This window comes from Lactuca saligna, chromosome 6 (assembly GCF_052625555.1).
Source record: "Lactuca saligna cultivar CGN05327 chromosome 6, ASM5262555v1, whole genome shotgun sequence".
NCBI lineage: Eukaryota > Viridiplantae > Streptophyta > Magnoliopsida > Asterales > Asteraceae > Lactuca > Lactuca saligna.
Window position 1 is genome coordinate 126,899,049 of NC_136422.1, and position 24,173 is coordinate 126,923,221.

A 24,173-nucleotide genomic window follows, 5' to 3' on the forward strand; every position below is an offset into this window, starting at 1 on the left:
ATTAAACACAAAAATACTTGAGTGACTAAATGTGTAAGTTCACCAGACTTTGTTGTGCTACAAAGTGTGCTACCGTACCAAAAACCCATTATACTATAGCAAATAAGTAAGTTTTTCGTTTTCCTCTTTAAATGGTTAGTTTAGGCTTTTATTAGTATTTCAATGGTAAAATAATTGTCTTAAATGTTATAAAGGGTTTGAATTAGCATAATTGACATTAGAATATTGATCAACCGAGTGAACTAAAGCTTGAATTGATCTTCAATGGTTGAAGTTAAATTATACTTAATGAATGATCAATATCATGTTTATATCATTTTTTTAGCGTTGCATATTCATTTAGAACCACTAGAATCTGTTTCACAAGTGTTAAATTGAGTTTTGAGCAAGTTATGGTTTGAAATATGATTTTTGACTCAGGAACACACGGCGTGGGAGAATCTTAGGCTAATTTACACGCAAAGGGGAATGTAAATTTGTTGGAATCTACTAATCGACCATTAAAGAAATATAAGAAAAAAAATATTAATTTATTGTGTTTATAATTATAATTTTCTTAAAAAAAGATAGATATTTTCATTTCATTCGTCCATTTAAAAAAAATGCTTTGATTTTTTATACTTTTATCATGATTATATATTTTCAATTAAAATGAATGATAAAAAAACAAATCATTTTCTTTTAGTTTTTTAAGTAGATGAATACAAATATACAATAGTACGTTTTAATCAAAATATTTATAAAACAGTTTTTATTATTGATTTATGTGATCTCAATTATTAAAAAAGTTTATTCATTTACGTGTGTATACAAGGATAACAAAATATATTTTTGTTAAAACTTAAGTTCGTTTATATAATTCTTCTGCTACTTCACGTCCTCGTTTATATAAATCGAGCACGAACACAAACAGGTTTCGGCACCGGAGACAGGAAGATCTCAGACATTGGCGACTCAGGTTTGTTGCTTTCTCTTGTCTTGCTCGTGTATGGTTGTGTATTCTGTAAATGCGACCCTGTCTAGTTAGTTGTTTGCAAGTCTTAGTTTTGATGTGTAATCGTTAGTTAGTCGAGTTCAAAACGGCATCGTCAATTTTCTATGAATTGATGCACTTTTCAGTTATCAACTACAAATTCAGACACCAAACGCAAATCCATACTCGCTGGAAGGGAGATTGCAGGCATTGTGGACTCATTTTTGTTTCTTTCGCATTTCGCGTGTGTGTTTGTGCGTATTTTGTCATTATGAATTGATAAATTGGAGCCCTAAGTTTTTAATTGGATGTTATCATTGTTTTAGTTGCTTGTATTTATTAATTTAGGTTGGTATAGTTAATCTAGTCGCTTGTAATCTCTATGCTTTAGAGCCCTAAGTTCTAAAATCATAACAATGGAAACATCTGTTTCGCAATCGGTTTTTCCTCTTGTTTGTTCTTTGTAATTCTACGCTTACTTACTTTCAATTCCTTTGCTTTTCAATCTTAGAACATGAACATCATGTGGCTACGGCTTTATATTACAGAGTAGAAAATAGGATTTCGAGGGTTTTGAAATGACTTTTTGATTTATCCTTATGTAAACAAGACTTTTGTGTTCAAACCTTCAATTATTCGCTAGAGATGATGATTGTCATCAAATTTTGGTTGCTTATACCTCTACTTTTTCTTTTTTCTGTATGAATTCCTGTTTATTTTGATCCTAGTTTGGATTTAATTCACTAGTGATGCGTGTTTGTCTTATGTTTCAGTAAAAGAAGATATACACAGAAGAGTGAGAGTCTGAGATGGATGAAGAAGTGTTGGATAAAGCTGTATATTTGTATCTAAAGAAAAAGGGATTCACCCAAACTGAACAGATTTTTCAACAAGAACAACAAAACAAGAACAACAAGAACTCCACCTCATCTATCACTGCTACTGATGTTTCCCTTTCAGATCCAGATCTTGCTAAACAAATCCTCGTGTTTTCCCAGTACTATATTTACCATTTTACCCTCTCTTCACATCTTCCTCAGTTATCAATTAATTATTTTGTTATTACAATGCATTATGCTTTCAGGTCAGAAAGTATTCCAACACTGTATCATGATGGATACAGCAAGTTGAGGTCATGGACTTATAGCTCACTAGATTTATACAAGGTGCTCATATAGTTATATATCCTCAATGTCATATCTTCTTTGGTTTTATAATTTTATCATATGTTCATTACTTCATTTATTATATTTTAATGCTTTTAACAATGCAGCATGAATTGCTTCGTGTTCTCTACCCAGTATTTATCCATTGTTTCATGGATTTAATAGCAAAAAGCCATCTTCAAGAAGGTATACACCTAATCGCACACACATATACATATCTTGAATTTAGTTATTTACAACATATGCCACTCATTTTATTAAAAAAATTGGGTTTTCACTTTTCAGCTCGAGCATTCTTCAATACCTATCGTGAAGATCATGAGATGATGCATTCACGAGACCTCACAAAATTAGAAGGTGTTCTTTCCCCATCTCATTTAGAGGTTAATTACCAAAACACCCCTAAACTTATAAACTTTATTTCACTTTTTCCACTATATTGAAATAAACTCTTGTAAATATGCAGGAAATGGAGTTTGCTCACACTCTAAGGCAGAGCAAAGTGAATATAAAGATATGTCAGGTTACCTTTTGATCCTTTTATAAATTTAATCAAAATATTATATGATAATAAATTAATAATTAATAATAGCCTTGTTATATTTTTCTTTGTAGTATTCTTATGATCTTCTTCTTCAATATCTACACAAGACACAATCCATTACAATGCTTGGTATTATCAATGAGCATATTGACTTCCAAGGTAAGTTTTTTATTACAATCTTCTATATCATATAAAAAAATTGTTAAAACTTTTAATCTTTTCACTATCTGGACTATTTTATTTATTTATTTATTTATTTATAGTTTCTCCTGGACAACCTAGCTCTATATCTGATGATGCTGAAGCCTTTTCACTTGTTGGAAGTGGACAAGATGCTGCTAATTTAATAAACCAGAAAGAAATACATTGGGGGGTTAGTAAAATACTAAATAAAACAGTAAAAAACTAAATATCTCATTACTTTCACATTGTAAGAAACTAAAATTTTAAATTTTTTTATAGTTGCTTGAAGATTCTTTAGAAGATCGGCTTGATAAAGCAGGTGGGTTGCTCTCAGATTCAGAAAAGACAGAAGGAGAAGGCAAAGAAGGAGAGTTAGATGAAAATAAGGTATTTTTATTTATTTATTTATTTTAATTAATTGCTTAGTTTTACACTTTTACTTTATTTTGTTGTGTTTATTATTCAGAAAAAATCAACTGAGGGTGGAAAGCAAGGTGGGCCCCTCAAGAAGCTAAAGAAGGATAAAGTTGTTGGTGGGGCAGGGAAAGCTGCCCGAGGGGAAGGTGAAAAGTCAACTGCTGCCCCACGGGTCAAACCGGAGCTCACTTTGCCAACAATGTATGTTACATAGTTTTTTACAAAAAAAAAAACATTTATTTATTTATTAATTTTTTTTTTAAAAATCTCAGATCAACAGATGTAGAACATTCTATTCTTGAAGACCTTAGAAACCGTGTACAATTAAACAATTCCACACTTCCTTCAGTTAGTTTCTACACATTCATTAATACACACAACGGGTATTTGTAAATTTTCTATTATTTCAAATATTTCGTTTTCTTCTTTATCTTTTATTTATATTATTTTATTTTTTTTCGTTTGTTTCAGATTAAATTGTTCATCAATATCCCACGATGGATCATTAGTAGCTGGAGGTTTCTCAGATTCATCACTCAAGGTCTTTTCCCTTAATTTTATTTCTTAACATTCTGAATTTCTATTATTTCTATTATTTTCTTATTTTTTTATAAACTTAATATCTTTCAGGTCTGGGACATGGCAAAACTTGGGCGTATGGGGAGTTGTAATTCATCCAGCTTATTTACTTTCTTCAAAACTTAAATAATCAACTTTTTAAATAAATGTAAAATAAAAAAAAAAAGAGTTTCTGTTTTCAGCTGTTTTGCAGGGTGAAAATGATGAAAACACACATGGATCAAATAACGGAAAAAGGTGTTACACTTTATATCAGGGGCATTCTGGTCCAGTCTATTCAGCTTCATTTAGTCCTTTTGGTGATTTTCTCTTATCATCATCATCAGATTCAACAAGTATGTTTCTTTTCTTTTTATCATGTTTTGCAGTGGATATATATACATATATATATATATTATATATAAACATTTACTGCAGTTCGATTATGGAGCACAAAGTTGAATGCAAATGTCGTCTGCTACAAAGGTCATAATTACCCTGTATGGGATGTTCAGGTAGAAAAGTCAAAAGTTTACTATTACTATTTTCTATTGAATTAAATTAATTTGGTAATTATTTTCAGTTTAGTCCACTTGGACATTATTTTGCAAGTGCATCTCATGATAGAACAGCTAGGATTTGGTCAATGGACAGAATCCAGCCTCTAAGGATACTTGCAGGACACTTATCCGATGTTGATGTGAGTATATATTTTACTTAAGTACCAAATTTGCAAAAACCAGGTATACCAAGGGACCAAAAACGTAAATTTTGTTTCTGGCAGTGTGTACAATGGCATATGAACTGCAATTACGTGGCAACCGGATCAAGCGACAAAACCGTTCGTTTATGGGATGTACAAACCGGTGAATGCATACGCATTTTCATTGGTCATAGGAGTATGATTTTATCATTGGCCATGTCACCCGATGGTAGATACATGGCATCTGGTGATGAAGATGGAAGTATCATGATGTGGGATGTTTCCAATGGTCGATGTGTCACTCCTCTTGTGGGCCATACTTCATGTGTTTGGTCTCTTGCTTTTAGGTAACTAACTCTTTTATTATTTCATTCGTGGGCCCCGCATGATATGACAGAACAGGTTGTACTGACGAATATGTTTCAGTTGTGAGGGTTCGCTTCTTGCGTCTGGTTCGGCTGATTCAACCGTCAAGTTGTGGGACGTTAACACAAGTGCGAAAGCACCAAAAACCGAAGACAAGTAAGTTTTTATTTTGTTATTATTTTTTATGTGAATTTTTAATGTAGTTTTATTTAATAGTTAATCCGTGTGTTGTTTGTTTTGTTTGGTTTGTTAGTAAAAGTGGGAATACAAATACAAATAGACTGAGATCACTCAAGACTCTAACTACCAAATCCACCCCGGTTTATGCTTTAAGGGTAAACACTCAACTTAATTGAATTGGCAACCTACTTTCATCTATTTCTGTATTATTCTTAATCATAGCGTTACATTTTCATTTTTTTTGAATTAAAACATTACTTCCATATTTTTCTTATTAAGGCAAAAAAAAAAAAAACAATAAAAGATAACGTTCTACTTTCTATTTCTTTTTTCGTTATTAGGACAATAAAATAAAAATGAAAGTGGGATGCTATAATGAATAAACAAATGAAAGTACAATGCTGTTTCTTGTATTTGTCTTTACATATGAAAATTTGTAACGATGTTATTTTTTTTTTATTGACAGTTTTCGCGAAGGAATCTTCTTTTTGCTGCTGGGGCTCTTTCAACAAATGTGTAAAATTGGAGGGGGTGCGGTGTGTTTTTCATTTTTGCTTTTAGGGATGATGACTTGAGAGGGTAATAAACTTTCAACTTTGTTCACATTTAGTCTGGATTTTTTCGTGCTTGATTTACCCTTGAATTATTTGAAATTGTTCACATGTTACTGGTCATAAGGGTAAAAATGTGAACAATTTCAAATAATTTAGAGGTAAATCAAGCACGAAAAAAGTCTAATGACTAAATGTGAACAAAATTGAAAATTTGTTACCCTTTCAAGCCATTATCTTGTAAATAGTTCTAAATGTTATTAAGAATGAGCACAACATGAAACAACAATTTTGTAATCATGTGAACAAAAGTGAGGATGTTGTAGTAATTATGTGATATACCTTTATTTTGTAAGGTACTAGAAACAACAATTTGAAATACAATAGAAGCGACTTTAATCACATAGAAATTAAAAAAACAAAGACAGGTGGTTTCATACATATACTTAGGACATAGGCAACGATTTTCACTCCATAAGGTGGAGATGGTCGTTGTGGATCGTGTGAGGAAGAGATAACATATTATAAAGAAGTGTGAAGATAATGCAATGTTAAATTTGAATGAGGTTTTTTTCTTTACAAGGACACAAGTTTTGATTAGAGAGTGTGGATGCATAAGATTAAGGTTGTGGAGTAGTACATGAGTAGTTTTATTGCTTGGATATATCTTTTTGCTTTTTGTGAAACTCTACTAATTATTTATTCTTTGTGGGTTGGCGTTTCATTTATACGTGTATAAAGAAACTCTAGTTAAAAGTTTATCTCATTGACTGGGATTAAAACAATGAACTACAATATGCTTTTGTGATATATATTCTATTAGGTGTGAGATCTGTGTATTACACGGGTTGATTTTAAAAAAGATTAATTAAATGAAAATATAAACGGAAAATATTTTTTAACGTACAACTTTAAAATAAGAAATGAAAACGTATTTATTGCAATTTAATATGATATTTAATACTTTACATATAGAAGTATATGAATTTAATTTTAAAAATTGAAACAAACCAAAAATTGACAAGTGGATAATATTTATTTCAAAAATACCACAAAATGACAAGCGTTAAAATTCATGAGAGATTGACATGTGGCAAAAAAACCTTCATTTATTAAGGAAGATTATGTAATATTCCTTACAAATACAACACATGACAAAATAAACTAAGGGATGATTACAATAAGGGATAATGACTTGAAAGGGTAACAAACTTTCAATTAGTTCATATTCACTAAACTTTTTTTCCGTTATTGATATACCCAAGAATTATTTGAAATGTTCACATTTTGATTTACTCATGAATTATTTGAAATGTTCATATTTTACCCTTATAACCGATTTTAACCGGTCATAAGGGTAAAATGTGAACAAATTCAAACAATTCAGGGGTAAATCAAGCACATAAAAAAAATTCAGTGACTAAATGAGAATACAGTTGAAAGTTCGTTACCTTTATAACGGTTGTAGTGTTGACTTATTTTTATCTTGTAGTTTAGTTAACCTTTGTTAGTTGAATCATTTGAATATGTAGAGTAAAATGTAGTTAATTTTGTTTTTGTTTTTATTATTTGTTTGTTAATATTTATTTGACAAAACTGCAAAAATTGTCATTGTGGTTTGCATTTTTTCAAAAAAAAAAGTCCAAACCACTAAAGTTTCGGATTAGTGGTCATTTTGAACTAGTTTCGTTGCGTATTTGGTATTTTCGAAAACTGAAATTTAATGTTTATTTTTTATTTTAATAATTAAAAATAAGAAAGGGCTCACCTCTCTCTCTCTCTCTCTCTCTCTCTCTCTCTCTCTGTGTGTGTGTGTGTGTGTGTGTGGAATTCACATTTCTCCACTTAGAGTTTTTTACTTAAGACTCTTTACGGAAATGATTTTTGTTTCTATCTTTTTGGATTTTGGTAATTCTTAGTGTTTATAGGGAGGAGTCTTAACAATGAGCTTAATCATCACATCGTATATACATAACATCAAAGAAGACTCATTGACCCACCATTCATATATAACATATGTAACACATTTCCTAGTGCGAGTGTGCTTTCTTTTCATGTTTGTCGGTTTCTCCTTAAGATTGGTATGGTTTTTTTTCCCATAGATTTGAATCTTTGGACACTATATTCTATAGGATGGTTGCCCTTTTCAACCAAATTGGTTTCATTCTCATTTGTTCCGAGGTTGGACTTTATATCAGTAGACGAAAGTTGTAACATCCATAAAATTTCATAAAAATTTAAACTTCTTCAAACAAACCAAAAATCATAATTATTTACATTGTAGTTTTCAAAACATGTTTAACATTAGAGTTTTTCCAAAATCACAAAACACAACATGAGGAGGTGCACGATCAATTCTTTGCTTTTCCACGATCATCTGAGGTACCTGAAACATAATCCAAAACTATAAGCCCAAAACTTAGTGAGTTCCCCTAAAATACCAATACACAAACAAATAGCCCAAATATAATAACACTACACAATGGGTCCATAATTAACATACTGGATTATCCCTGAGCCCACAACATAAGTCTGACTTGCCTTTGGCCCACAACTTATGTATGGCTTGCTCCTCGGCCTGATCAGTCCTCAGACTGAATACCACTAAGCCCTTAGTACAAGTCTGACATGCCCTTCTTGGCCCTCAACTCGTATCTGGAATGCTCATGAGCCCTCAGTATGAGCCTGACATGCTCTCCCCCGACCCTTAGCTCATATCTAGCTTGCTTTAGGGTTTGTTGGCTATAGCACAAAGCAGTACAACCTCAACCCACCCCACACAATATGTCAACATATAACAAATAATATCATATAAAGATAAACGGACAATATTACAGATAGTCCTACAGATCTACCAGACTAGCATATCAAAACTAGCATGTATTTTTATTCCATACTCAACATATCAACAATATCAGGTTATCAAACCAATGGGCTGGCCTTGGTGCCTTCGACCCGGAAGTACAGTGAGGAAAACTTACCTCACACTACTGAATCACACCGAAAGCCTTCGACTGCTAGGTCACTAAATCCATGCACCAACACAACAAAATAATCATTCAATTAATAATTGGATTACAATCCTTGAATAATAATCTATACTTAGGGTAAATGACCACTTTACCCTTTCCCTAGATAGGCTAAGACCCAGGCCCAAATCTTGATCCAAAAGGCCCAAAAATAAATAATCACCCAAGGCCCATAATTGGCCAAAATTTCCAAATTAGGCCTAACTGCTGATTGGGCCTTACTCCTAATAGGGCCTTACTCCTAATTGGGCCTTACTCCAAGGTCCAACACTTCACTTAGCCCAAAAAAACCATTATTAGATGGACCGATAAGGGCCCAAGCATCTAATCCCAAAAGGTGGCCCAAAGCTTGAAGCCCAAACTCAAAAATCCAACAGGCTGAGTACGCGAGGGGTACCCTGCTGTATGCTTAGCGTACTCTGCATTGACTCGTAATAATGCTATTGACCACATATGCCTAGCGTACACCTTGGTACGCCCAACGAACACGGTGGCTATGCAAGACTTATTTTAAGAGCTTATTCCATTCAGTCCAATGTCCAACTTTCAGATGCAAGTCCAAAGAGGTGTTCCAAACCATAAAGTTTCCAACTTTATGGTTATGCATGTCTTAGTAAGGCCCAACACCAAGATTCTAGCTTGTCTTAACCACTAAAGACCTCATGCATGCACCAAAAGAGTCAAGATAGCATTTTTATGACTTAATGCACCTTATTTCTTTAGAAAGGACATATCCTTTGGTCTTAGAGTAGCACTGTAACACCCAAAGATTCGGGCTAGTCAATAATAAGCGTTAAGAATGATTTTTTTTTTTATTATATAGGATAAATAATCATAACCAAAGTAATAGTTATGGTCAACATTTGTAACATATTTCACGTAATAAAGAAGAATTATGTGAATACTATGTGTTTCATGATTATAATAATATAAATAGGAAAAATCAGCTGAATCGTCCGTAAATTGTAAAAATAAGTGCGTCAATATATATATATATATATATATATATATATATATATATATATATATATATATATATATATATATATATATATATAGAAAGTACACGACTCCCCGACCCCGAAAATATAAATTTCGTAGAAATCCGACTCCGTATGAATTAGATATGATTTTTATAAGATATAAAAGTCAGCTGCGCACAACGAATGTATGGCGTAAAAAGCTACGAAAAGAATGGTTGACTTTTAGCTAATGCGCCCAAAAAGAAAATCGTAGTATTCCTTAAAATAGGAATTTTGAGAAAAAGAATGCCAAAAACGGAGTCCATACGAGAGAGTTATGATTTTAGCAAAATCATTTAATTTTATAAAAATAGGGTCAAAAATATAAATTCAAAACTAGCCGATGGAGTCTAAACGAAAGTTATAGATCTCATCGATAGCTACACGTGGTCTACAACTTTCGTTTAGACTCCGTCGGCTAGTTTTGAATATATATTTCTGACCCTATTTTTATAAAATTAAATGACTCCGTTGATAGCTACACGTGGATATAAAGAACGTCAAAAACGGAGTTCGTATGAATAGGTTATAATTTTCAATAGCATATTTACGTATTAAAATAAAGTATAAATCATATATATGTATATACACACACACAAACACACACACACACACACACACACATATATATATATATATATATATATATATATATATCATTAGAAAGGTATCGATGATGCGGTCGTTATAAGACTAGTGTTGAGTATTTTCGATATTAGTTTAGTACAAATATTATTAAATCTATTCTAAATAGTATTATAAAGGGGTATTTAGTCATTTAAGTTAATATAGATGGTGGTTTTTGAAAATTTAATTACTGTAAATAAGAGCCTCTAGGCTCTCATATTTCTTGCAACATTCTTTTGATTCAAGAGTCTTTCTCTTTTTATCCCGCGGACATTTAGGTTCCTCGTGATTCAACTTCTCTTTCTGTAGTTTTAGTATAATAAGGTGAGCACTGAAGCGTTGCAAGAATCTTTCTTAGAAAGATTCAACGACAAAGTTCTGCCCCTGCAGAGCCCGAATCCTAGCAAAAAACCACTTTGTAAGTAAGATATGCTTACTCTACTTTAAATATAACTTATATTTAAAATTATTATTGTTATTATGAACTTATAATAAATATTTGGGATAGTATTATGACTTATATAAGTATCGTTATAATATCTTTTTAACTACTCGCAGTATGAGGAATCTGGTTTGAAGGGCCGCATAGGGTTATTGGATTTCAGAACGACTTAAATGCTAAAAGTGGTCCTTCTCATCGGTGTTTCATGTCTGGCCCCTGTCTGTACATAGTAGTTGGAAAATATTGTTTAAATGCTTATATAATAATAATAATGTAAAGACTAATAATTAGTCACGATAAATATTAGACTAAAATCTAGTGGTAATGATACTAGGTTTCGTCGAAAGAAATTATATTGTTAAGAAGCGAAGCACTGTCCGAGTTTGGAACCATCATTTTAACAAGTGAGTGCATAGTTACTTTTATCTTACACATAGATATGAAGTATTTAATATAAATTACGTGCTATGTGTGCATATTATTTTTGTTCCTGATATCTATGCTGGATGAACAAAAATATACATGTTTTAATTATTTTAAAATTGTATATATGTTTTATACCTATAATTATGATGGGTAAAAGATGGATAGATTAAAGATGAGATGAATGACGAGCGATGGTATATGAGTGGTAAAAGAGATGAGAAGCGATGAGCCAAGCGATGACCTAAGCGATGACCTCATTATCTAGCAGAGTATAGATGACAACCACAGACTATTGTAGATAGTCCAGTGGAACACTAGTAGGCTCACAACCTGTAGGTGTTGTGAACGATGTGTTCGCCCGGTGTACTCTAAAAACCCATTGACATGTATTGCGGGTGGACTCCCTAAAATAATACTATCAATAAATGAGATAAACCCTAGCAGCTATGAACTTAGTGCCTGTTATATAAACTCTGGCAACGATGAACTTCGTGTCTATTCCTTAGCACAATCCTTAGGAACAAATAATGAGGAATATATGATTCTTAGGAAAGATACTTAAGAATAAAGAATATAATGGTTATGAGAAATTGGTTTTATTGTTTGATGAGTAAACATAATAACTTTATTATTATGGGTTGAAAACCCTATGTACTCACCAGATTTCCCAATCTGACCCACTTAGTTTATTTGTATCACAGGTGTCGATATAAAGCTACACTACATCGAGTGATTAAAGAGATGTAGATCACTAGTGTAAATGAATGTAAGTTTTGTTTATGCTTATGTTTCTGTATTGACGATGACATCCTAAAGTTTTAAAATGAATAAAATACATTTCTTCGGAAATGCTTTGATAACATATTTATCATGTTTTACTTGGAACAAATTCCGCAACATTGTTCTTTAAAAAGGATACTCTGATTTTAAAATAAGCATAAATAAAGTTTTTAAAATGACCGTAAATTTGAGAATGTCACAAGCACATACTCATTAACACCAATAAAATAGACTAAGAACACATAATTTCCTCACGGAAAGATCTAAAAGAAAACAAGGCAAGATGGAATCTTTATACATTTTGGAGCTTCTCAAGAACGTAAGAATCCCAGATCCACAAGTTTCTCCCTCACCATGGCTTCTCCAAGAATTTTCTTCTTCCTCTAACACACTAAGAACACACCAAAAAGCACACACTTGAGCTGCAAAATGCACACTCAAAGATTAGGGTTTGCAAAAACATGCTAAGGGAGTGGAGGCTGAAAGGTGGAAAGGAAATGAGCCAATATGATGCTCAAATACCCTTCAAACCCTAAAATTTAGGGTTTCCTCTTGACGTGAGTACACCCAACGTATGTGAGTGTACGCCCAACATACTAGGGCTCTCCCTAGTACGCTCAACGTACACACATGTACGCTTAGCGTACTCCTCCAACTCATATTACAAAAATGCTACTTGGGAGGCATAATTCTTGGACTTAGGGATCAAATTGACTTATAATTTAAAACCAAGGGATGAATTTGAAAATATCTGAAAACCGGGGTGTTACAAAAGTACAACATTTTTGGAGACTATAGTCTTCCATGCTGGAAAATTGGAGGAACTTTATTTTGATCTGCGATCTTAGTAAACTTTGTTGCAGGGGTAACTATTAAGACCTTCGTTGTGGGAGAAGCTTTTAAGACCTTCATTACATGAGTAACTTTTTCATCGCATGTGTAGCTTTTTGATACATTCGTTGTGGCATAAACAAATGTTCAACCCTAAGTTCTAACTGCTTAATTAGTAAAAAATGGGGTTTCCTAGGATTTTTAGAGCTATAACTAGTTCTTTTCATATAGCATAAAGGATTGATCACTGAATTTGGCTTCCTATTTAGGATATCAATAGTTATCATAGTCTTGCTTCTTGATGATAGTATATACTAAATATTCCTAGAATTTATCCCAACATTGACCTCGTTTGTCACCGAAGCCTTGGTTTTGGACTATGACATTCAGCTTCAAAAGGTCAGAGTGATTCAGTCTAGGATCCGACCTACAAAGTCCCAAAAATTTCTCTGGATAAGGTATTATTGTTTATGGTCCTAGAAGTTTTGGGGAAAATTTTCTCAATTACACAACTATTATTAAATTTTTAAAGTCTATCCAGTCTTGCGAAATATCTTTTATCAAATAACTTTTCTTATTGTTTATGACCGAATTGTTGTTAGAAATGGATACTAACTTTTTAGAGGTAGTATTTAGGAAAATTTGACTGTTGGGGTGTTACACACAAGGACATAAGCTTAAGTTTAGAGTTAAGACTGGACCATATTGGGGTGTTACACACAAGGACATAAGCTTAAGTTTAGAGTTGAGACTGGACCATATAGATTTACACGATCAAACTAAGTAATTTTTATTTATTTATTTCCAAGCTCACTCCCATTTAACAAACCCCAAGATTTTTGAATATTGGCATGGACAACACTTCAAACTTAGATTGGGAAAACAATTTTGATAAAAAACATTTATTTTTATACACGTGAAAAATCAATTATGTTAATACTTTAGTAAATTAAACATCTACTTCACAAAAAGTTTTAAACAATTATATTGTCTTTTAACTATTACCAAGAATGAAGAACATGTTCATGAACAATCAAAACCCAACATAATTTTTGTGATTTATCGTACTAAAAAAGGCTCTAATGATATATACAAGTAATCATAATATTACAAACAATAGAAACATTAACAAACTAATTTGTTTTATTAATCCCAAAGCCATGAATCTAGTTAGAACATAATAAATAATTTTTTTTATCAATCTATGGTGCATTTAGAATTATACCTTAGATCGGAGACAATTTATCAAAATGAATAGTAATTGCTAGACTTCCAATTGATCAAGGCCTCCTTACATTCCTAATTGATTTATTGTTCACATTGCTGTGTGTGTGTGTGTGAGAGAGAGAGAGAGAGATAGAGACACAGAGAGAGAGAGAGGGTTGTGGCTAGGGTTAGCTCTAAAGGATCTCTTAGGGTTTTTGGTTGTATGTCTCTTAATGAATGACTTGTTGAGGCCCTATTTATTTATGATGGTTATGAGCTTTTTCTCAAAAATACTTTCTTATCTAAATAAAATCCAAAAACCTTTTTATTATGGGAAATTAAGTAATCTAACCATTTTTTGTGTTTATTATAAAAAACAACCACTATAAAATGGTTTTTGCAAAATAACCATCGTCTCTAGAATGGGCCATTTCGGAAACCATTTTGCACTGTGTGCCCGAACCGACACATTAAAGACATTATGGAACGACCATTCTAGAGTACTCCGACATGTCTGAAGCTCAATTTACAAAACTTGGTTCCAAATTTTATCTGAAGCATTTTGGAGAACAAACTACAAACCCATTCCGACACATTCCGGACCCTTCTAAACATTTCAGACTAAAGAACCAAAAAATATATGGACCACAATCTTGATGATTTGGTTGTTTTACGGGTAAGTCCTTCACTCATACACTTTTAGTAGTTTGATTTTAAGTTTATTTTTGTAAGTAAGTTAGTCGGGAACACGAAGAATTGGTTCGAAATGCATATAACATGTTCCAGAAATGTTGTAGATGTTTGATTTAGATTTAGGACCTACCCAAAAGTAATTTACTTTCATATTAGGGAATTACAGAGTGTATTAGGGTATTATACATGGGAATTTGGTATTCCAGAACAACAAAAATTCTGGAACATCTCTAGGATGTTCGGAATGTGAGGAACTACTCTAGAACAGGAAGAACATATTTGAAATGCAAAGAGCAGCTACAAAATGTTCATCACATTTCGTTTTGGATTACCATTTACACTATTGAATTACCTTAAAATCATTTTTTTTGCTTTTATTTCAAGCATGACAATATTTTTGAAGTATTAATTACGCAATCTTGCGAACCCACAATTATTGCGAATATTCTTGCGACACTCAAGGACAGACCGCCACACAAGGCTATGTTCCAAAAGACATGTTTTGGTAGGTAGTTAGATATTCCAACGGGGTAGAAGGGAACCCTTTTACTTCTACATTACATATTTTTCCACAAAGTTGTGATGAACCCTTGAAGCGAAGTAGAGGAACTGGTTTTTGAGATCAGGGGGTACAAGCTGATTTTTGAGAAGAAAGAATTATGTCTTCTCACCGACTTCCAATTTGGTGAATATTATGCTACCTTCGATTCCGGTGCCGCCTTTCGATCCCGTGTATTTCCTATGGTTAAGAAGTTTGACTCTCTGAAATTACAACATGTGGTTGAAGTGTTTGAAGGATCTCTTAATGGCTTATCGCACGAGGATACGATCTGTGTATGTATTATATATATATATATATATATATATATATATATATATATATATATGTTAGAGAAGGGTTTCAATGGGCAGTTGCCTCGTCAGCCTATGACAGACGAATATTTTGCTTTGGTATCCAACATTGATGAATTCAGTATGTATCATATCGTTAATTTATAATTATCATTGCTGTTTTTTTGTACGAAATTAATTTTGAATTTTTTATGTCATAGATATCCATGGGGGAGGACAATTTGGGATCAATTATTGTCACACCTCACTAAAGCAGAAACGCAAGATATGACAGCGATAACGGTTTCATTGCAAAAGATAAAGATACATCACCATAGCAGTATTTAAAAGTTTACAACCCATAGCTTCAAAAGAAACAAAATACAAGTTTTTCCAAAATCACATTGTTCAAAGATAACTTCATAAATAACTTCAACAAGATGCAGCATGCTCTATGATGATGAATCTTTATATTCACTTACTAATTATTTCCTGAAAAAGCATGTAAAACGAGCGTCAACTATGAAAATAGTTGGCGAGTTCACAAGTTTATAAAATCGAGCTTGAATAAGGCTTTTCGTAAATACAAGTACATTGCTTTAATGAGAAACAAAGTTGATTGCTATTAATGAATACAAGTTTATTGCTATAACAAGAAACGAGTTTGTATGTGTATGAGCAAACAATGAGTCTCAACCAAACCTATGACTGAAGCCCTATCGAGATCTATGCTTATCATTCCATAGATGAATATGGTATCATGCACTCCAACAATAGGGCGAGTGAGGAGTTGTCAATTCCTAATAGCACTATCCATAATGACCATTGGCTCAAAGAGTTAATGGTTAGAGATAAGGGAAGGGCCTTAGTACGATAAGTTCTCATGTTCCGTGTTGCATAGACATACATAGAGAGACATAGCAATACAATAGCAATCATGTTTTATACAAATCAATTTAAATACAACATGCAAATAATAGTTTTTCTGGACATGCTTTTCCATCCAAAAACATAAAAACTGAAAATAAGGGAGTGCGTGAATACTCACAATGTTTCAAGTAGATACAAGTGGTGCCTCGAAATACACCAACGTATTAATACCGGGATCCTACGACATCAAACACACACTAGTGAGTTTCCATGTCGAAATCTAATGCTAATATACTAAACTCTACATATAGTGAAATGCCAATTTATGTTCTAATATTGGATTTTATATTAATTGGTTACACTTTTTCTGAAATAATGAAATTCTACAAGTTATGCGATTAATACAACTTTGAGATATTAATTTTCCAGATTTAGTAATATAAATTTAAGGGTGTTTCAACACATTTAAATGTGTTTTAAATTCCTAAAAATGTAAAATATTATCAAATAGTTTCCAAAAATTTTCAAACCTTGTATTTTTCATTCTAAATACAATAGAGGTTTTCCAGAAAATTTTCCTTGAATTTTTGATATGGTTAACTATTTTCCAAATTTTTAAGCCTTCATAACAACATAAATTCACGAAAAATAACATTCAAAGAATAAAATTTCTCAAACTTTTTATTTTATTGTTATTACACATTACTAAGTTGGGAAAAATATAAAAATGGATTTCCAAGCTGTTTAATTATATTTTATGATTTTTGAGCATTTATTCCAATAAAAATTGGAATAAATAGAAAACAGTTTCCAAAATTACTCAAACTTTTTATTTAACTGTTATTACACATTACTAAGCTGAGAAAAATATAAAACATGTTTTTCAATGGGTATTGCTATTTTTCCTTGTTTTATCCCCTTAAATAATCATTAATTGAAGAATAAATAATAAACAGTTAAAATTAATTACCAATTTTTTTATAACATCATTTACAATGTAAGTAATCTGGGAAAAATACCAAAAGTGGTTTTCATATTGTATAATCCGGTTTTGGGTATTTATGTGTATTTAAGTGTATTTAACCTTAGAAAATAGGAGACAAATAGTTTACAGTAGAGAAAAATCGTCAAATTTTTTATGTAACCTACTAATGTAAAACATGATATTATGGTAAAATTTCACAAATTTTTGATAATCAGAACTATTTTTCCTATTTTTAGGCCATTATAATTACCAAAAATTGGGAAAAATAGGAAGGCATGATGAAAAATTCAGAAATTATTTTTCTGAGTCTACCACCACAGTTATGATCTGTGAAAAGTGTTAGATACAAATTTCACACTCTCTAAAGTGGTTTTGTGATTTATTGTACCCAAACAAAAAGAAAATCGAAAATCATATTAAACAGCAACAAAAATCGATGAAATTTAATGAGGGGTCATTATTCGCCATAGGGGTCATTCAAGAATTTATTTCGGATTTATAGACCTTTGGAAGTATTTTATGTGATTTATGCCCTTGTTTTCTTGTAACAATTTTAATAAATCAAAGAAATGATAAAAACTCTTGAAATTTTCCAGATGTTCATATTACCTTAATGGGAATCTGGAAATTTTTTTTTTGAACTGAAAAGAACTTTTAGATATTTTTATAGACAAAATCGTTTACATGCACTATTAACAATGTACTTTGATCATCAAGCTCATTAGCTTGGTTTTCATCACATGCATCACGGTTTGAGGACCATGCATGGACATATGTTTGTCATAGTGATGTTTTTAAAAGAAATACTTGAAAGCATAAGGTGTTTGAACCTTTAAAACTTGTAAAAATCTGAATTTTAGTGTTTGACATAGGTTTTGGTCCTTGGATTTCACCATTAAACAACATGCATGTTGTTCTTGGGTGAAACCCTACCACCATCATCATCAAACTCTACCTTCATGAACATGTTCATGAATGTTCATAAAGAATGGTGTAGAAGGAAGAGAAATATAAGAAAAACCTTTTAAAAACAAGAAGAAAAGTAAGGAAAAGTGAAAGATTTTTGTGTCTACCTTGAAGATTAGTCTTGGAGGATGAAGATTTGAGTGTGGAGAGGTGTTCTTGACTGAATATTTTCGTGAGTTTAGAGAGAGAGAAAGAGAGTTTGAGTGTTAGAAGGGTGGAGTGTGAGAGAGAGTGAAGAGAGAAGTGGAAGAGTGGAGATTAGGTCTTGATGATTGAGTTTTGGGAAGAGAGAGAATGTGGGAGGGGAGAGTGGCCGGATTTTTGAGTGCATTAAAGCCTCTTCTCTCCTAAATTCAAACTTTATAAAACTCCCTCCTTAATTTTTATAAAAACCTAATTTTTATAAAAGTGTTTATTAAAGCAATTCTTGATTTATTTAAAAATCTTGTTTTTAACTAATAAATTATGCTTAATGTTTGATAAATCAAATTTTTATTTCATTGATTATAATTTTTTTTTGATATTAGGAAGTTTATAGCCAAATTTTATAAAGTTTTTAAGCTTTAAGGTTTATAAATTTGGATTTTTGGCTCTTTAGGGTTTTTGGAACATTGTTTGATATTCACCATCATATTGAAATGTAATTATAATATTTTAATTTATTTTTAGGGGTTTATACCCTTTTTCAATTGTAACAAAGTTTGAAGTTTCATTCTAATTATGGTATTGGCATTTCCTATTATAGTTAAACAACTTACTAGAATCGTAAGAGTCAAGTATATTAGTCCTAGATCTTAGTTGGATCCTAGTTTATACAAGATTTTTGACCTAATTTATACTACTAGGCCGTGACATGTTGTGCATGAATGGTTTTTATAAAGATGCATGAGTCCAGAATGACCTGAATTGACAGTTGTCACAATTATGGAACAAAATATTCTAGAATGAAATAATTTCGGGACGAAATTCCTTTAACGGGGAGGTAATGTGACATCTTGAAATTTAGGTCTAAACTATAGACATTCAATTCACCGCAAATTTCTTTGTAACTTTACCCATTGAGATTTAGTGTATATTTTGTAAAATGAATGGTGTTATTTCAATTAAAATAAGATATCAAATGGTATCTTACTTTCAGTTGTGGAAAATCTCAAACAAATTACAAAGCACAAACTGTAACCCTAGTTAATACGTCTGAAAAACTAAAATTTCATATTTAGCAGTTGTGAGAAAAGTAAACACTAAAGTCTCATAATACATGTTCACTTGTTTCCGAAAATATAAAGAACATCTAAAATGGAGTTCGTATGCAAAGAATACAACTGTTATAAGAAATCAAACCGGTATAATACCGATTTTCTTAAAACTGCATAAACTGTTGCGATCCGTTAAGGCACTTGCACACCTCAGATGTAAATTCCGAGAGCGTTTGTGGACTTGGATTATTGTCTATTATTTAATTCCATGCTTGAAATATTTTTAGTAAAAATATTTTCAAAAGTCGAAGAATCGGATGTTTCGGGGCAATTAATCACAAATCTTTAAACGCGATTTCCTTTAGTTCTACAACTCGGAAAATTAATCCGTTCGCGTTTTTGGGATCCTTGAACTTGACTCTATCATTCTTCACTTTTGAAAAAAATATTTGGTGTCGGGAACTTGACACACAAAACTAGGATGATTTTAGGATGTTTTATAGAAAACAACTTCACCATGGCCCACCACCCTTGCATGCCTGAAGCAAATCAACCATTTTTGTCCCTTCCCCCCTTTCCCACCTGATTAAGCTCCCCATTACCTCTTTGGAGTACACTCCTCACCTTCTAGTACAAGGCATGGTTAATTTTGAGTGTTTGACTTTCTAAGAAAGCATGACGTACATGCTCGCATGATACCTTGCTAAACACTATAAAAGGAGGCTTTTGGATCACCATTTCATCACACCATTCACCAACCATCATCCTCACTCTTTCCCTCTCCAATTCCCCTTCTCTCTCGGTCCAAAAACCACCCCACCGGAGCTGCACCATCACCACTGTAAACCACTACCACTCCACCCCATCCCCTTTTTTTGATGATCAAACACCACTCCTAAACCCCATGCCACCTGCTGCCCCCTCTCCACCCTTCCACCCACTCATTCGTTGTCGGCAGAAAAAAATGGAGGTAGCAAATCTACCAGAGTAGCTTCGCCACCCCACTGCCACTTCTAGGTAGCCTTCGGCCACCACCTTGACACCTTTTGTTGGTACTTTCTTTCGGTGTTTCCAAGTTCTAGACTCAAGTTTTTATGTAACATCCCAAAAAGACGATCCAAAAATTTCGTTTTAAAATTAGTTAAGAAATCCATAAACCATAAAACTTCACAATAAAATGATAAGTTATGTATCTCAAATCATCATACAAAATGCTATGTCAAAAATCATGTCTCAAAATATCAGAGTCTAAAACATCCCAGGCTGCATGAATGGTGTGTGTACTGCAATCATCCCGAGCTTTTCCCTTTGCTAACGGAAGTACCTGAAATCAAAACTGAAAATTGTAAGCACGAAACTTAGTGAGTCTCCCCAAACTACCACATACCATACAGATATACATGCAACTAGGAGATACGGGCCCTGCCCACACTCATGGAGATACGGGCCCCACCCACACTTTGCTAACTGGGAGATACGGGCCCCACCTACACTTTGCTGGCTATGAGATAATAGCCCATCCCACACTCAGCTACTATAAGATATGGGCCCCACCCACACTTGACTTCTATGAGATACACCTCCCCCCACACTCAGCTACTGAACATACATACAAGTATCACATAGACAACAAGTATAATTAAATCTATCTATCAGTCATATATGTACATACTCAAACAAAGCTATGAGATACGGACCCCGCCCACAATCGGCTATCTTGGAGATACGAGCCTCACCCACACTCGACTACTAGTCATACACATGCGGGCCATCCTTGGTGTTTTCTACCCGTTCTACTAGAGGAAAACTCACCTCTCAAACTGCATGCTGAACTCTCGCGTGTGGAATCTCTAATGACTGCTCCCACGACTCCCCGACTATAAAATCACAATGAACACTTATTCAAAAACTAAAAATCATTCTAAGGGTAAAATGACCATTTTACCCCTGGTTAAAGTCAACATTCTGGGTTGACCCGACTCGCCGAGTTTCTCCATCAACTCGTTGAGTCCTAAAACGCTAAAATCGCGATCTAACTCACCGAGTCACCCCTTAACTCACCGAGTTCCCTGACTACTAATGGCCGCGATTTGGCGAATCAACTCATCGAGTTACCCACAGACTTGACGAGTTCTACCATCGCAGAAAACGAGACAACACGACTCAACTCGTCGAGTTCCTTAATGGACTCGATGAGTTCCTCTGTCTGTTTGGGTTATCTTAACAGATTAAGCCTCTACTCTTCATATCCAAACACCATAACTCCTCTAAGCACTAGAAATGCCTTCTTAAGGGTAAAGTTTCCAACTTTGCCCACTTTTAGTCCTTCTTAATGGGTTTAGCTCAAACCTTAGCTCTTTAGGACATAGATCTTTGTCCAAAAGCCTTATTAATCCAACCCAAAGCATGAAAACCTAGATCTAGGTCGTAAACACCCCATGAACACGTAAAGTCTCAGACTTTACTTCGATGCATGTTCCTTTTGGGCTTAAAAGGCCATAAAAACGTCCTTAAGCTTGCATGAGGCTTCCATGGTCATAAAGTCTGCACCTTTATGCCATGAAACCCCTTCTAGATCCCAGATCTGAAAGATAAACCATTTGGGACGTCTATATCCCAAGGATCAATGTTTTTGAACCAAACCCCCCCCCCCCCCCCCCATAAATGGACATAAGAAGATCTAATGAACTAAAATCCAAGATGGAGACTTAATTACCAGAAAATGATGAGAAAGGAAGGAAGTTTCTGGATCTACTATCTTCTCCTTGAGCCTTTTACTCCTTCTTCTTCTTCAAGCAGGAATGAGGCGTTACATTTTTTTTATTTATTTCGTGTATGTTTCAAGCCCAAAACCGGATTCAAAGTTGGTTGCTAATCGATGCTATCTTACGGTGCTTCCCGAACAAATCACAGTATCACCTTAAAAATCGAAAATCACACATTAAGGTGAGTGTTTACGACCCCTTTTTAATGTTTTTACGTATCTTGGGGGGGGGGGGGGCATCTTCTTATATATTGTTTATGCAAAACATACAATAAACAACATTGTCATTTTATGTGAAAATGCTTCAAAACCTAGTTTATAAAATGTTATTTTGACAAGGAACATGTTATGTCCACATAAGCTAGTTTCAAACTTGATATACACATATGTTATGTTTTTTAAATGAAACAACTAGTCATAAGAACATATGTCATTTCACTACAAAACACTATGATTTTATGTTATAATTGTATGTGATAAATCTTATGTCATAAAAAGTTTATCACCTTTATGTAGGATCCCAATGAGGATGACAAATGCGAAATTGAAGGATGAATGCATAATCTATAAGACTTGTATTTAAAGTTTAAGTACATATTGTATAGATAATGAGGAAAGTACAAAAATGTAGAAGCATGTGCTTGCTTACTACACTACTATCTCTCTCTCTCTCTCTCTCTCTCTCTCTCTCTCTCTCTTTCTCTCTCTCTCTCTCTCTCTCTCTCTCTCTCTCTCTTTCTCTCTCTAGAACTACTCTATAAATATCTATACAATGGGAGTTCTCTCAAACTATATAATGATACTAAGACTGGTATTTATAGGCTAGCTCAACCCAAAAATCCATATCACAAGGGGTAAGCCTAAGATACCATCCAATGGAAAGCTTTGCGCCCTAACCTTCTCCCCCTCAAAGCTTGGAATGGATGACCCGACTTCAATCTCCAAAAATGAGCAACAAGCGAACAAGACCTCAAACGTGACAAATGTAGAAGTAACCAAAAAATATTCAAATATTCAATGGTCTTCTAATCCAGGTTCTAACACGTGAGACAATACAATCCAAAGCATCAAAAGGTAATTCGTAAGTCCTTGAGTATCTAAAACTCCAAGGATAACTACCCAAGTTTGAGCAAAAAAAACACATCCCAAAAGTCTTCATTATGTCCAAACGCTTCATAGAATTGGAAAACCCAAACCACTTAAGAATTTCAAATTCAAATCACTTGATAAACAATTTATCTTAAAGGTCACATCAGTGTTCAATAAAAAATGATCATTCGCCAAAAACGAATATCCAAAACTTTCGATTTTGAATACCCATTTCATAATCTATCCCCCTTTTATAATTGAAACATGATTATAAAACTCCAAATGAGAATGAGAAAATGCTCAATAATGATTTGGCATTACAATCCTCCCCCTCGATATCAGACAAAAATGAAGCAACAAATCCGGAAAAATCGAAAAACTATGACAATTTTTGAAATTTGACTCCCCGAACCCCTTTTCTTCTAAAAAATGAACACAAATGTTCATGTTGCTGGAAAATATCTTGCACAAAAAACACTGTTGAAATCCCCCAAAAAATATCCAAAATTTGGAAAAATTAAAGTTTCTGGGTAAAAAGTGTCATTTTTCTGAAACATCAGGGACCAAATGTGAAACATTATGAGTCTTCATCCCCAAAGATGCAAAAACACAGCAGTAGTCGAAACCTCAAACTTTTGACCAAAAAAAAATCAACTTTTGACTCTCAAACAAATCGATATCCAAGATGAGTTTCGACCCCAAAGCTTGATTTTGAGATTTCGAATAAAAAATAGACCTTTACTTCCCATACGAAACTTGAAGTTTCATTTCCCTC

At 33.1% G+C, this 24,173-nt stretch overlaps 1 protein-coding gene across 1 annotated transcript; it reads left to right on the forward strand.

The window, feature by feature from the left end:
- Positions 1-854: 854 nt before the first annotated feature.
- On the forward strand, positions 855-5,996 carry LOC145001225 (transcription initiation factor TFIID subunit 5-like). Its single transcript, XM_078960581.1, has 20 exons — positions 855-958; positions 1,747-1,970; positions 2,058-2,139; positions 2,247-2,325; positions 2,425-2,522; positions 2,606-2,662; positions 2,755-2,842; positions 2,947-3,056; positions 3,146-3,253; positions 3,333-3,484; positions 3,556-3,666; positions 3,755-3,824; positions 3,914-3,950; positions 4,045-4,197; positions 4,280-4,356; positions 4,425-4,541; positions 4,626-4,891; positions 4,971-5,066; positions 5,164-5,245; positions 5,557-5,996. Exons 2-20 carry the CDS (start codon positions 1,783-1,785, stop codon positions 5,608-5,610), a joined length of 2,025 nt encoding a protein of 674 aa, XP_078816707.1. The 5' UTR covers positions 855-958; positions 1,747-1,782; the 3' UTR covers positions 5,611-5,996.
- The last annotated feature ends 18,177 nt before the right edge of the window (positions 5,997-24,173 follow it).

Coding starts and splice junctions, on each gene's coding strand:
- LOC145001225 (XM_078960581.1), top strand. CDS start 1,783: ATGGATGAAGAAGTGTTGGATAAAGCTGTATATTTGTATCTAAAGAAA. Junction 2,326..2,424: donor AAAAAGCCATCTTCAAGAAG/GTATACACCTAA, acceptor TTCACTTTTCAG/CTCGAGCATTCTTCAATACC. Junction 3,057..3,145: donor AGAAAGAAATACATTGGGGG/GTTAGTAAAATA, acceptor ATTTTTTTATAG/TTGCTTGAAGATTCTTTAGA.